General features: G+C 37.4%; 1 protein-coding gene across 1 annotated transcript in view; it reads left to right on the top strand.

The window, feature by feature from the left end:
• ANKFN1 (ankyrin repeat and fibronectin type III domain containing 1) overlaps positions 1–16238 on the top strand; it is a 68664-nt gene that overhangs the window by 8043 nt on the left and 44383 nt on the right. The window contains exons 4-6 of the mRNA XM_050908604.1: positions 5830–6040; positions 10616–10810; positions 12306–12419. Coding sequence (XP_050764561.1) covers positions 5830–6040; positions 10616–10810; positions 12306–12419 — 520 coding nt within the window. The remainder of the gene's footprint in view (positions 1–5829; positions 6041–10615; positions 10811–12305; positions 12420–16238) is intronic.

Here is a 16238-nt window from a genome sequence, read left to right as displayed (position 1 = left end):
TTAGCCACTACCTTTTCTTGCCTTTTTCTGTTCAATTGCAAGCTTGTGTGTGACTAAGCGAGTGAAAGTGAGGAGGATAAACTAGTGCTGGGGACCATGCCAGAGCAGACTGACATGTAGACTGAATGAATGCCAGTCTGTTAGCACATCTTCTGACCAATGTTTCTCTAAATATACACTTCAAATTACAAATTCCTTCAAATATGGTGTCTTCTGTCATACTTAACTAATGAGAAGAGAACTTGCAAATGAGCATAGCCCAAAGATTGAGGAGCAGCGTACTGCTTCCAAGGCTCAAGTCCTCTGCTATCCACAGAGCGAATTACTTACTTACAATCCCACTTCTCTCCCTTTTCAGTCCAGATCTGTCAGGCGGCGGGAGTGCCTATTCAGTCAGTAATCGTAATTAGGAGACTCGATTTTACGTTGTGATGTGGATGGTGGTTTAATGGGATACAGACTTACTTGCACTAACTTTGTTTCCCCCAACCCACTACACTGTCATGGGAGTGACATAGCTTTTGTCGCTGCTGACCTACAGTGACCATAGGTATTATCAGTCTGGGGTCTAAGCTGGTGTCCACAACAGTCAGTGAATAGATTCCTACTGAACTCAAAAGGCTTTGGATCCCATTCTAGCCATTCTGCCTGTTGTTGTCACAGTTTTCCCTAGAAATAAATAGCAAGGAAACCATCAGTGAAGGGGTGGAAATATTCCAGGTCAAGTTGCTAGCTGATGTATTTTCTAATCATCGAGTTTCTGTGCTACAGAGCTAAGTCAATGACTAAAATCATGTCTCCAGACAAGTGAACAACATTTGTTAGAATTTGTTTTCTTTCAGCTTTGGCTAGCGAAGAGTTTTCTTTCCATTCTCTCTTGCTGTGCAACACTTTCCATTCAGTAAATTGTTGTCTTGCTGCAGACATAGCAATGTCCCAAAATAGCTTTATTCTTGAACTCATGTTTATCAAAACAAGTCTTTGCAGAAACTACTTCAACATTTTTTCCAACTCCAGTAGCACATAGTGGACTTTTTCAGTCAAACCTAGAGCAAATATCTTGAAAGGGGCACTTCATTTTAATTAAGCTACATAAGATTGCATTTCTAAACACTCCAGCACTGAATCACTTACTGGAACATGGTTATTACTTACTGCAAAGCAATACTGTAGTCCTTTTCAGTATATACATTTGTGCATCAGAGTAACACCTAAATAAATTAATCACATAGCACAGCTGTCTAGCTAATGATTAGAGGCCGCAGGACTGAGTCAAGGAAAAGGCAATGTAAAAACTGCCCCTAAACTTTACCTGATCACTTGTAAATGTGATTCAGTTTCTCTTTGAATTCAATGGTTTTGTCTTTTCAGAGCAGAAGAAAGTTATCTATCTAGTAAATGTAAATGAAGGCAGAAATCCGAAGGCTCTTGTTAGTATTTGTGACAATACCAGCTGGACTAAAGTTGAGCACATAGGTCTAAAGATACTACATCTTACCCCTATTTGAATTTTTTACCCCTGGGCTGCAGATGTCTGAAGAATGCTGCAATACTAGAGAGTCTTTTACATAGAATATGATCAGCTTTTTGCAGAAAACTATATGATCTTCAAATATATTTCTGTTTTCTGCGTGAAAGCAAATAGTTGGGGAAAAGTTGGTCAGGTGTGTAGAATATTTTTCTGGACTTGGAGAGCTGGACTTGACGCAGACTTCCAAATGGGGCAATTTACTGGCATGGCTGAAAATGTTGGTAGATATTTTGCTGTATCACCAGGATATTTTTTGACTGAAATAGATATAGCATGGTTAGATGCACACTGCTATGTGGATGGGGGATGCATACATGCCCAGTTAGAAAGGCCATATCACAGTTCCCATGTTTTTACACTCTTTGAAGTTATGAGACTTGCCAGCATATTTCAGCATATTGCTTGTGTCTGAATTGCTCATTTGGAAAACCTGATATTTGCAATTTGGTCTCATAATTGTTTGGATTGGATGAAGTAGCTTATAAAATTCATGCTCTGTTTCTTGTTTAAATCAGTGCAGCTTTTTCAATCAGATTTCTAATGAAATGAAGAATAGAAATTTGCTTTTATTTTTTCCCTTTTGGTGAAACATTCTTGCCAACAGATTAGCTGGCAAGAGCGTTTATGAGGAATTAACTTAAGCATGTGCTTAGATTCTGTTCAGCAACTTACTTAAGGCCAAAATTTCACAAATACTTTAGGTATTTCATTTGGCAAGCAAAAGTCCAAAGATGCATTTTCAAAGGCATCTAGGCAGGTCTAAATCTTGATAACTGAATCCAAAAATAACAATTCAAATCAAAATTTTTAAAATAATTCTACAATAATTGTTCAGGTAGGTAAAATCTGCTGTTAAAGTGTGTGTATATATATTTGAAAAGGGCCAAATGCTTTTGTCAGCCATATCATTGGGCTAATTTCAGCTGTAATACTGAAGTTAGCCATCTTTTTTTCATTATGTAGCAGCATTTTTTGTTTTTATATAACACAAGAAACTCCTGAGAGGTAGGACAAGATCTATTGAGTTTCACACAAAATTGGAATTAAAGTCAAATAATGGTATTGAGCACTTAGGGTAGCACTCTACAAATGCTAACTCATTTAACTTTCATGCACATACGTAAAGTCAATTAAAAGAGAATGACTATTCTGATTTCAAAAAAGGGGAAAGCCCTGTATGTACCCAGTGCCACGGAAGTGGAAATGTGACGCGAGAAATGCTTAGTTTCCTGTCCTAAGTGAGCACCACAAGCCTGTCACTGAGTAATATCATCAGCTGTACCTTTTTGTTCTGCTCTCAGACTGTTAGCCAGTGTTTCCTAAAATGAACTTAACTAAAAGAAATGGAAACTAATGTAGTCATTCAGTTTACTTCAACCAATTCCCTTTGTAGTAAGCTCTTTATGAATTTACTGTTAAATAAGTAGATTTTTTTAGCTGTGATCAGTTACAAGAGTAATATGATTTTGCTCGTTTTCTGATTGGATCAAAATGCAGATGCTTCTGAAGCATAATTACCCTTTATTTCCATAAACAACAGCATAGAGGAAGTTCCAAAATCAGTAGAAAAAGAATTTGAAATGGGTGCGAACTGTGGTGAAACTAATGCTTTTCAGAATGTTGATATATATTTTTGGAGAATTGGTGAATATATTTTGCATTTCTATTAATTTATACGAAAAAACAGTCTATCAGTTCACAGTTCTGCATTCATAATAATGAAGCTTCAAAGAGCAAAGGAGTACAGCTTTTTTTTTTTTCCTCTTTAGGTGGAACATCAATTATCTATTTATGTTAATTTTGAGTACATAGTACAGTGACATACAGCTGTTAAATGCCTATCATTGACTTGAGTGGGAGTTGATGACATATAGTATGTATCAGAATCATATCATTAATTAAAATATTTTGTAATTATAATTAAAATTAATTAAAATTCTTTTAATTTCTAGCGAGAGCACTTCATCCCTTCAGGGTAGGGGCAAAATGCCAGAATAAGAGTAAGATCTCTGATTTCAGGGCGATAAGGTGTTATATAAGCAAGACAGCAGATGTGTGGAGCTACTGGAATGAAAAGAAACATTGCTGCATTGCAGTAAAAATTTCTGTGATTTTTAAGTTTTACTTTATAATAAGAGAAATATGTGCTGGCCTCTTTTCTAAAATTTTCTGGAGAGGTACCCTCTCTAATGACAGTAAATGTCCTTAAAGACAATTTTTTACCTTGAACAGAGGGGTGGATAAAGAATGATAAATCTAGCTGCTTACCATTCAACTGGTCCTTTTTCTGAGATTCTTCTCTTACACCTAACACTGAAGTATGATCTAAGTATTTGATAATGAAATTAAATCTGAATATTACAATCTAGAGAAGAATCTGAAAACAAGAATTTGACAGACATCCATTTTGATGAAGCACTTGTTTAAGTAAGTAGTGTCTTTTATTCTGCATGGAAATCTACGGAAAAAATATTTCTCCAGCATGAGCTGTCTTTTGTACTTAAGTGTCTAAAAGGTAGATTGCCAAGTCAGCACTACTCTCCTAGATTTGCTTTATTGCTGCATAGTTCATCTCATCCTTAGACAGTCATCTAACATAAGTATCTCATTTCTCTATATTGACAATTTTGGGTAAAGATCATCTTATGTACATCTGTCTTCTTGTTCTGCTGATCCCTAATATTCAGCATAGGTCAGGTCCCTATTAAAACTTAAGATATCATCTTTGCAATTTCTTAGTGTGGTACCAATACTTCACATGCAAAACAGTAGACTAGAAGATCTCTGTCAGGCCTGAGAATTTCTGAAGACACTTTTAACTTCAAGCACAACTGAAAAAAACCCGTAGAACTGATCAAATTCCAAGGTGTAGCTGTGGACTCTAGTTTTCAGAACTGCTTGCAAACTGTTAGTCTATGCATTTTAGGAGGAGACAAAAGATGTTCCAGCAGATCAGTGCTCTTTCAGAAAGTGTTGTTTCACTGAGAGCAAAACTTGGACAGGGATATGCCAAATAAAACTACATCAATTTTAAAAAGAAAATGAAGTTTTGATGTGGCTGAAATGTTAATTTCTAAACACAGTAGAAGACGGTTTCAATTCAATACTTATTTCATATCATAAAGAATACATTATTATATAAGAATTTTCTCTGTGTTTCCTCCATGTGGGTCTCAGGACACAGGAAGCTAGTTTCCATCATGTATCTGGATCGCTTGCTCTCTTATGTATGCATTTCTTTAGTATGCCCATTGGCACAATACATCTACGTAGATTTCAATTCCTTTATGTGACCACATGCTGAGCCCTCCTTGCTTAGCTGGGCCTCCTGCTTCTACTAATTCATTCTTAAGAGAAAAAAAACTATTGGGTAATTATGGCAATGCGACACTGGGAGAGAATTTAAAGAATCTTGGCAAATAACATGTCATTACTGTAAGCTCCAGAAGGATGTTCTCATAACAGAAACCTGCAGGCCATGCTACTCTCCTGCACCTGCTTCTCCCCAGCTCAATTAAGAAATGATAGGTTTCTTTGTATAATACCATTCTTTTATCTCCCTGACATTGGTAAGGAAAAGTTTCAGTGGTTCTCCCTGCTTGAGAGTCGGTGCCATGTATGTTCTTGGTTTTGGCTGCTTGTGTTCTCTGCTGTTCAGACACATCACTTTCTGGACATGCACTCTGGACAGTCAATTTTTTCAGTCTTATTTCTACTTCTCTATTTAAGGACTATACATTTCAAAGCTGCTGCTAGTTACAAGTTAAATGCAAAAATATGAGCACCTAGAAATGAGTGAAGTGTTTGAATGAACAGTACCTATTATTAGCTCACACTGGAGCTGTGAAGGTTTTTCTCCAGAATAACTTGTTTGGTTTGGATCTTGATCACCTGAGTTTGTAGATTTTTACTTTAAATTTTGAGTTTGAAAAACTCAGTAGTCCAAGACTCTGCCAAAATCATAGTCTTTCATCCAGTTTCACACTGAAAACATATAATATTGCTCATATAGTTTGATTACAGGACAGATGTCTAAATAAGTATGGGTTTGTTTTGTATGGGTTTGAATCTCATTTGAATATTCCCACAGACTTGAAGCAAGTTCAAGCACACAAGTCCAGAGGCAGACCAAGCTCAGTTTTGATGCAAACAATGTCCATCTTTCTAGCTGAACCTAAGCTGGGGCTGGAGGATCAATATTTTATAGCAATCTCACAAAACACAAATTTTCTCAATTTATTTTTAGAACACTGACATTTGAAAAGTTTTACTGAATTTCTGTTTTTATTGATACACAGAATTTCCAGTGCAATGAAGCTATGTTTGAGGCTGTAGAACAGCAAGATCTGGATGCTGTTCAGATTCTTCTTTATCAATACACACTGGAGGAACTGGACCTGAACACACCAAACAGTGAGGGACTAACTCCTTTGGATATTGCCATTTTGACAAACAACGTCCCTATTGCTAGGACCCTTCTACACGTTGGGGCAAAGGAAAGCCCACACTGTAAGTAAAGAACACAAATTGAATTGACTTAGATAATTGCCTGTAGGAGATAAGGTTTGCTGCTGTTTTAGGAAATTAATTACATTACATACAAAAATTGCCTGGTTTTATCATGAAGATTATTATGTCAGCAATAGTACCACAGTGCTGGCGGACATTTGCAGCAATAGCTGCTTGTTGAATGCATGCTCAGTAGATCTTTTTTGTTCTCCATGTCAGATACACCAACTGATGAATCAGGTTGAGCTTCTAATGTGATTAATACTGGGGCAGCTGTTAATATCAATACTGGGAAAAAATCTTTAAAAATATGGAAACAGGAACTGAGTGATTCAAAGATCATGGTCTGAAACACGGAGTTTGTCACAAAAAATGAAAGGACGATGGGTTGTCTAGACTTTGGTTTATTTTGATTATCCTTTTGATTTTGGCTATGCTGCCTTCAGGAGACAGGTTGTGTTGAAATCTATCATTTCCATTACCCACAGACTCCTCATTCCTAGTCTTCAAATGGCCTAAAAACCAACTTAAATGACAATTTCAAAGTTCTACAGAACCAGAGAAAATCTAAACACAAACCAGACCTTCTCACTTTACTGGAATACCAATATTGCTTATAACTACATATTGTAGTTATAAAACTCCTTTCTATTCCTTCATGGGCATTTTTATGCACAATTTGTGGGTTGGAGGGTGACTTACCAACCCAATTAATCAACTGTGTACCATGACACAAACTCTGACGCCTTACTTGTGTCTAAAAATACACCAATGTATGCGAATTTGTTTTAAACTGTCAATGCCTATATTTAGGACATTCCCAGCAAGGCTATAATGAGACTGTGTTTGAGGGGTTCGGCCACTGCAGACTCTGCCATTAATTTGAAGTTAGTTAAATTAACAACATTTAGTGCTGGCATGTCAATCTCAGTGCTCCAGGAAATTGCACCTTGAGGCTACTAACATTGCCAGTTTTTTCACTGGAGAGTGTGTGTGCATGTGCGTGTGTGTGTTGAGTTTTTTTGCCAGACCCTCAGTGTTGGTACACCTTTATTGCTTTTCTATGTCCACAGCACTTATATTATCATTTATTCTGGCCTCCTTTAACCTTCCCTGGAGATTTTTGCATAGTGTAGCTGCTCAGTGAAAAGAGTTTTTTAGTTTTATATTTATTTGTTTATTTTTCTGTCATGGTTCATGACTGAGGCTTTAAAAAAAAGTGTGACAGCATTTAGAGTACATGATTGACTGCTGAAGCAACATTCATTAACCATGACAAATCTAGAGGAAAACACAGTCTTGAGTGTTCTAAACAGCAGTAAAAAAGACTAAACTAATTTTTCATTGACCTCATCTGTAAATAAATGCAGTCTGATGGCGAGCAGGGGCAATCATAAATTAGTATTCATTTCCTGTAATTAATGCAAACATGCCTATGAACACAGAGAATATGAATATATAACCACCTCATTTCCATTTCAAAATATACCTACCAAATTTCCACTTCACTTATCTTGATTTTTAGTTTTTCTGATTGAAATAATGGACGAAGCATTCTCAATAAAAAGCAAACGATTGCTTGTTTTGGGTTTTTTTACCTTAAGGGTTTACAGTTGCTACTTGAGAGCAAAAGGCAAAAAGTTATTTTCAGCACTCAAAACAAAGGTTCACAGCATCTTTGTATGTGGCTTCATTCTCGTGGAACTGATAGCAGTGACTTTCTATTTTCTCTAGTCTTTCTGCTTTGCTTTCTGTACTTAACCAACCCTGTTAGAAAGAAATCCATTCTGTTTGTATGATCTCAGGGCTGCCAGAACATGATCCAGCACCCAGCATGAGCATTTTCGTTTCTCTATGGTGGGCAGTTGAGCAAGACTTCCCCAGGCTGAGTGGGAGGGGAGGGGATATCAAGGTAAAATTCTGATTCACCCCAATTTGGGGACAGGACACAAGCATCTCTTAATCTGATTGGAAGTGTATAGGACAGATACACAGATCTGGGAGACTGCAAGGTAGAGGAATTCCCCATTCCAAGTGCACACAGAAAGCCTCCTACAGAGAAAACTCTTGCTCTTCCACTATATGAGCCGTAGTGATCCAGCTGCAACCTCATTATAGCCCCTAACCTAATGCTGTAGCAAAGAGGATCTGGAGGACAGATAGCTTCCATCTGTATCACCTGGATTTCTGCCTGGAATAGGAACAGCAGATAAAGCAATAGAAAGTAAAACTATGATCTTCATTTCCACATGGAGCTCAGACTGTATAAATCTTAACAGGAACCCAACATCTCTTAAACACAAAGTAAGTAAGATCAGAGAGTACAGCGTTTAAAATATTAATTTAGTTGGGGAGGAGGAGAAGTCCACTATGTTATCCTTTCAGTTACTCTTATTTATCATATACTCATGGTTTGGCTTGGCTTGTTCATGTGAACCCAAATAAAAATACGATTAAAATTTCCAGTGGCTGATTGGACACGTTTCCAAGACCTGACAATTGTGGATCAGGTCTTGGATTGGTTTAATTGATCTGGTTTAATTGATTGAACAGATAGAGCCAGATCCTTAGTGAGAACTTGAACCAATGCCAATTCTCAATCACCTGAAGTTCTGGCACATAAAATCTCCTTCCTCAGTCCTGTTGTGCTATCAGATGTGTTGCATGCTTATTGTAGGCATGGATCCAGGAAACCATATCACCTTTGGCCTCCCAGTAAACAGGCAGTTCTGAGGATACCAGCAGATTCCAGGAAGCCTGGCCATATGTCTCTGATGTCCATATGAAGAATGATCAAACTTCAAGAAGGATGGCTTCAAGCCAGCTTCTGAAAGCAAAGTCTTAGAGACAAACATTCTTCAAAAACAACCTTTTGGATGTCAGAGGCATTGAGTAATTCTTTGCTCTCCTCCTGTGGCTTTAAAGATCCCATGGCACTTTTCACATTAGTATGTAGGGTTATTAGACTCCGCTAAACTTCGATTGTGATATTGTTATGAGAGACAGAGGGCAAAAGTTAAAACGAGAGGTTCAGACTGGATAAAACAAACACCTTTTTCACCATAAGGACAGTAAAGCAGTGGAACAGGTTGCCTAGAGTTGTCGTAAAGCCTCCATCCTGGGAAGTTTTCAAGACCAGACTGGGTAATGCCCTCAGTAACTTGGTCTGACCTCATAGCTGACCCTGTTTTGAACAAGAAGGTTCGACTAGAGAAGGCCCTTTCCAATCTGATTTGTCCCATAATCCTATGATTCCAGTTTAGGAATAACACATTCATATGCACACACATCTTTGCTCATGTGGTGTTTTGATGTCAAAAACCTGTCAGAGTCTTGGTCCTTTATATGGTACAGTTTGATATTTTCAGAAATGTCTACTGCTTCTGGCTTATGCAAGTGAATGATCAGTGCATGCTGTGCAAAATTCATGCTGTTCCTGTAAAAACCTTAGGGAAACCAAGAGCCTGGCTGTCCCTACATAGCAACTCCCCATCATTGCTAAGAGTAGCTGCTTGTGCTAGGGCAGTGTTTTTGGTAAATGGGGGCCTTTTAAATTAAGACTATCTCAGAGCTCTTCTGTAAAAATACCAGACTCCAGAGAAAAGTTTTCTGTGAGTTCAGAATTCCTTCCCTTGTACACTATTTCCTGCGTATTGAACATCAGATCAGTGGTTGCATTTCTTTTCAGATTAAACACCTTTACAAGTCCTATTTTCTAAACTGCAAATAGTTTGAACAATTTCAGACTAAGAGCATTTCTGAAAATAGGGCTTGAACCACCACATTTCACGGTATAATCAAGGGGCTGGTTTAGGGTAGTCTTGTGGACTTGGGCTAAAATCAAATCTATTTTAGTTTGTAACCTATGCGATCTTCATTTTCACCTTTATGTAGCATGCAGTAGTTAATACAGGCAATCTGAACTGCTAAACGTCAAATTAAAATTATTCTGAGCACTGGAGAAAAACAAAGTTTCCATGTGTCACGCTGCTTGCTATCTGTCCAGTCTGTCAGAGGACTAATCAGATACTACATGGGCAAAACTGTGGCACAAAGAAAACCTGGAAAGAGATCCATTCTATACCAGCCATGGCCCTTAGGCACAAAACTCTCATTTAAGTTTGCCAATTAGATCTCTCTTCACTTGTAGAGATTTATATATTGTATGTGTTTATAACCAGTACAACCTTATTTTTTTCTATGAAAGCTTATGATATTATGGCGAAGTAGGGGTTGGATAGAAACCAAATGCTTTATTATTTTAGTTTGTTTTTAATATTCCACCAACTTAAAACATATATGCAATTTCAGTCTAATTAAGACATTTTTAAGCATATGAGAAACATTGGAAGATAAAATTTGTTCAATTTATTCATGTCGTTAATCCCATTTAAGTGGCCAGATCCTTAAGTGGTATGAATTGGCATGCTCTCATCCACTTGATGACAAGATAACTACTGGAAGGCAGAGTGTTCAAGGATTTGACCTTACATGTGTTATACCGGAATGCGTAAGGCCAGAATTTTGTCACATAAGTCCACCAGGCAATTACTTACTTTTCCCTTTTCTTGGTAGTTGTTAACATGGAAAGCAGGTCAGTGCATCTGAGTACATTGGTCCAGGAAGCACAGCAGCGAGTTACTGAATTGTCTGCACAAGTGATGAATGAAGGCCTTGGTACAGACAACACAGAAAAAGAGAAGCAACTAAAAGCATGGGAATGGAGATACAGGCTATACAAGCGCATGAAAGCAGGCTACGAGCATGCTAGTAAGTAGAAGAAAGTAGTTGCAAAATTCAAGACAAGAACTCTACAACTGAGAACACTCTGCCTTTGTTGAGCAAAGATGCTCTCACTAACTGATCCTCACAGCACTGCTGTGAAGCAGATGCATGTTAAGGTGGGAAAACTGAGGCATACAACTAAATGGCCTTCCCAAGAATGAGAAGGAAATTGATGTTAGAACAACAGAGGACCAAATATCTGAGAGCAACAAGCACATCGCTCCTTTAGGAGTGGGTTGCATAAAATTGATGAGACCTCCAAACTCCGGGTTCAGGATTTCATGATTTTGTCCTGCTTATTTCTCTTCACATTTACTCCTGGATCTCATTTAATGTGCTCAGAGTTTAAAATAGGATGATTATAAAAGAATATATGAATAGGGAGGAAGAGGGATGGAGACATTGGCCTTTTTTCTGTTGTAATTTTTTTTTTAAAATGTATTCTGTTTTAGAAGAATGGAGTTGTTCTAAACATTTGATCAAACAATGGAATTTCATTTTACTTATAAAAATTGTGAAAACTTAACCTTAATTTTGGCATCCATGTATAACATTTCATCAGCGTAGTCACAGATTGGGTCACTTTAAACAGTTGTACAAGTGAGTCTGTACCTAAAGTAAATATGAATTTGGGCCCATGGGAAGGAGTAAACAGGGCTGAATTGTTTCACGTGTAGATCCTTTAGCTGTATCCTAGTCAGTGAAATACAATCATTGCCATTAACATTTTTACAACCATCTTTATATAAATGTACTTATAAATAATTTCTCATATTTATTGTATTCTAAGATTACTTTTTCAAGACAGATGTAGTGCTCCTTGTATTAGATACTAAATACAGGAAATACAGCAGTAGTGTAAGTTAATATAATGTTTTTTTAAATCAATCCCAGTAGTAAGTCATGACATTTTGTGTTTGATTTCTGAATTGAGTCTGATTGATATTCTGTGAATTAAGCTTTTTTTTTTTTTTTTTTTTTTAAATATGTTAGGCCTCAACTGACAACTGTATTTTGGAACTACTACACTGAAACATTTGTGGAATTTGCAATGTCTGAATCACAATAATGTAAAAATGTTTTCTGTTATTTGATAAATTTGAGTTTGTTAGTGAAACCATAAAGGTTTAATTAGCCCTTTGTGGTTTTGTCCTTTCTCTCTCCTCCTACCCACCCCAAGAGATTTATAGGGGCTTTTCATTGACATAATTAGCATGAATCTGTTTTATTGGGTTACATATATGCAGGAAGATATTTTTAACCGAAAGGAGCCAAAAACCATGATAGAAACAAATGGTGTCTGCAGGATATTGTTAGCAGGGGCACTAATTAAAATGCTCAAAAGGCAGAGAACACAAACACCTACAACCCAAAGCTCACAATTGCAGGGTGATTTTCAGTGGGTTCTTTGAAGACTCAGAAACATTGTTTGAATAGGATTTGTTGTGCTGAAGAGCTGATGTTTTCTCTTCTCTCCCAGGAGCCCCTGAGGCGCCAACCAATGTCTGTCTCATGGTAACAAGCAGTACATCACTCACTGTCACCTTCCAAGAACCTCTAAGTGTCAACTCAGCTGTGGTGACCAAGTATAAAGGTACTGGATTTAGACATCTTTCATTTACCCTAACAATGTACAAGAATTTGAGGGCTAAGTGACAAAGGTATTTATCTACAACAGATTATATTATAATGCTAGTAATGTTTGAATTTAATTATTTTCCCAGTTAATAGCTGTAAAAGTGGAATTTTCTTAAAAGATTCCCCAAAGACAAAACTTTTATTAAAAAAGAAAAATAAATTTACCAAAAGCTTTCTCCATGAGTGCTTTGAAGGAGTTTGCTTGACTCACTGTGGTTAGGACATCAGCTCAATGACTGGGTTGAGATGAGCGGTTATAAAACACAAGATAACTTTTGGTGCCTGTGGGCTCCTGAAACCATGTGTGTCCTTGTAAATGCCAAACCCACACCACCATTCCTTAAAGGAATGCCTCTGGAAGCTGAAACTTTTGGCAGAGGCATCATACAGCCCAACTAATTAGTTATTCCAGGGCTGCCACATCATTCTTGGAAGAGCAACACATTTGGGGTGGCACCAGTTAGTTGCAAAGTGGAATGAATAGGAAAATGCTTCCATCTGAATAGCGCTGTTGAACAGAAATGGTTTTAAAACAGAATTTCTGTTCCACTGGAAATTCCAACATTAAAAAAAAAGTTTTATTGAAGATTAGAACAAAAATGAGAAATTTTAAAATTTCCCGTTTAAAGGAACTTCCAGGTTTTCTAAAATGTTTGGAACAGTAAGTTCTTCAGTGTTAAGTGCAGCAATCCACAGCCTCCATCTTCCAGTGGGAGTCTGAATCCTCCCACAGGTCAAGGGACTGAAAAGCACTGTTCTGAAGATCTGAGGCCTTCTTTGCCCAGCCCAGGGGAGCCAAGGAATGGGGAGCCTGAAAGTCCTCCTAGTTATTTCCCACTGTGTCTCTCTTAAAGTTTCCTGTTGTGTTTGTTTCTTTGTATTAATAATTAAAAACTCATTTGAGAGGTACTTGAACCTTGGATTTCCATACACGTAGCAAGAACCATAATTGCTGTGTTGTGGGGCAGTCTATTTCACGTTTCCACGTGTGAGTGTCACAAGGATTGCTTCAACAGGAGAGATTCAGAAAGCCCCAGTCCATCGAGGGTCCAATAGCTCATGGAGCTCTTCTGACGGTGGGACATGCCAGTGCACAGGCTCCACTGGCATCAAGCACAAGCACCCAAAGGACTGCATGAGTTTATTTTGGAAAAGGCAGATTCTCTCTTTCTTTTTTCCCCCTGCTTCTGGTCAGAGATTCCAGTCATCACGGACCATGCTCAGTGAAAAATTTTTTTACAGTATAAGAAAAAAAACAACCTCCCAGACATCACTGAAGACATCAAAGTGATTCCATTCTTGATAGCCTCAGTAGAAGGGTAAATTACTGTATTACACCTAGTCAGCTGTGCAGTGCTGCAGGAAGTGTTATTTTCAAAAACATCAAAGCCCTTTAGAAGCCTAAATCTAATTTTCAGCAATGGGTTGGGTTGCCAGGAAACTAAATTTCATTTCAGGGCTTCCTACTGCCTGATTTACTTGTGAAAACAATACTTGGGCTCCTAAAACACTTAAGTTCTCTTGAAAATATCAGCCTGCTCTTTGTAATACGCGTATTTTAAACAACCTTGAAATATTATCCACGCTCTAATTATAATGATTGTTGATATTTTCACAGTAAAGCAAATTCCCAAATAGAATTGATTTTTTAAAATAATTTTCTAAAGGTTGTACTATTTTTCTCTTGTGTATTCATTTGGGGTCAGTCTGGTTTGCACCATGTCAATTCTGTCCTCTTTTTGGTAAGCATAACATTCAGAGAAATTTAATCCAACCTGACCTAACTTTCTAATCAGACTAGGTAGCATTGCCGTCGTATTTTGAATTACCCTCACTGGTGATCATTTTATGCTTTATCAAGTTGACAGTTAGTTTTGCCAGAATGTTCTTTTTAAATCCTTTATCCCAGGAGACTTGCATATTTATGGTTAGATAAAAAGAAAGATCATTAATAGCTCCTTTTGGTGACTTTCGGGAATTAATTAAGCACTGGTTGTAGAATTGTTTATTACATTATGGAGTGAGATTCTTTGTGCTAGTTTGAGGGGTCATAAAATGAACCTTTCAAATGATCACTTGCAAGAATGATTAGAACCAGCTAGCAATTACTAGCCCTGAAAGGAGAGCTTGATAACATTGTGTGAGGATCTTTTTAGTCAGATATATAAACCTCCTATCCAGAAAATCATCTAAGCATTTTGCTTATTCAGGGACAAAAATAAGCTGTTAGGGTTTTTTTCCCCCTCAATGCTTTACCATTTCTTTTTCTAAGCAAATTAAAATTCAGGAGCATTTGCAGCAGTGTTTAGGGAATACCTGCTCATTAACAGAAGCTAATAATGTTCTTTTCTCTGGACCTGAATTATAGGGGATAAAAACTGACATCACTTCAGTTTAGTTTAGTTCCCTAAAAACAGTGAGAAACTGCCAATTCCTTTTTTCTGTGTCATCTTTTTTTTTAACATATTTTTTCCAAAGCTTTATTTGCCCAAATGTCATTTAGAAACTGGGCTTGGAACATTATCTAACTGTCTGCTATTTTCCTGTGTGTGATCTTCTCCCTTGTTAGCTATATAACTTACAAATAATAATACAGGAGAATAATACTTTGCACTCACTCTTTAACCACTAAAACCATCTCACTTCATTAGGAGATTTAATTTTAACCACACACGGTGAATGGGTATTGACTTTGGTGTCCCAGCTGGATGGCAGTTCAGTGACTGCATTCTGTTGAGCCATTGCTTTAAGGAGCCAGAGTATTCTTCACTTCCTCTCCTGGATTGTTGTTTAATGTTGCAGGCACCATCCTAATGGCTCCCTTCAGTTTCCCTCCAGAGAAGGCTACAGCGTGGTGGTGGCTGACGCGAAATGATTCCTATGTATATTGTAACTTAGTAAAGTGTTTTGAGGCTGGAAGCAGACAGGCATGACATAAATCAATAATAATAGTAATAATCTGCTCCATGCTAGAGAAAGATTCAAAGCCAGAGACACCTCACCCCAGCCAGTTTTAGGAAGGATGTGAAGCATCACTGTAATATTGAGAAGAAAAACCCCTGCCCTTGGCTAATCATGCCCTAAAGCCAAACTTCACATCCCATCGTGGAAGTACTTAAGACTTGCTTTAGTTTTACATCTTTGAAACCACAATCAAAACGTTCCACACTAATATACAAAATAACTTGCCACAGTTTGAAGCTAGGATGAACCTTCTGTTTACACTGTCATATTGTTACCACATGATGTATTTTTATCCTAGAGATACACTTCTGTAATTATCTTGATGCAAAAAATCCCAGCAGCAACATAATCCAGATATAGGCACCACTCGACTCCTAGGAACAGTCCCAATAGAGCCAAGTGGTAAGTGCTTGTAGGGCTTTTAAGAACTGTTGCCTTTCACTAATTAGCCTTTCTAGGGTTCACATGTTCCACACAACACATACACATAAAGAAAGCAGGTTTTTTTACAGAACAAAATTGTAGGTAATTTTGTTGCACTTACTTATTTTCTGTGCATTTTAAACCTGATTATTATTTTGCTTTTATGGTGAATAAGTACAGGTAAACCTCCTCCTATTGCATTTTTTTTTTTTCATCCATTTCCCATCAGAAGTAGTCATAATAATGCTGTGATCCCCAAGTATAGGATAAGGAAGAAAAATGGACATAGCACTGATCATTACCTACTGGAAAGGATCACTATGCAGTGGAAAATCTCCGTTTATATTTTATTTACAATTTTTAAACAAACATCTATATTCCCTTTTGG

Source organism: Gymnogyps californianus, chromosome 19 (assembly GCF_018139145.2).
Source record: "Gymnogyps californianus isolate 813 chromosome 19, ASM1813914v2, whole genome shotgun sequence".
In the NCBI taxonomy this organism is placed as follows: Eukaryota; Metazoa; Chordata; class Aves; order Accipitriformes; family Cathartidae; genus Gymnogyps; species Gymnogyps californianus.
Note: the sequence above shows the minus strand (reverse complement) of the source record. Positions and strands in the feature narration are given on the sequence as shown.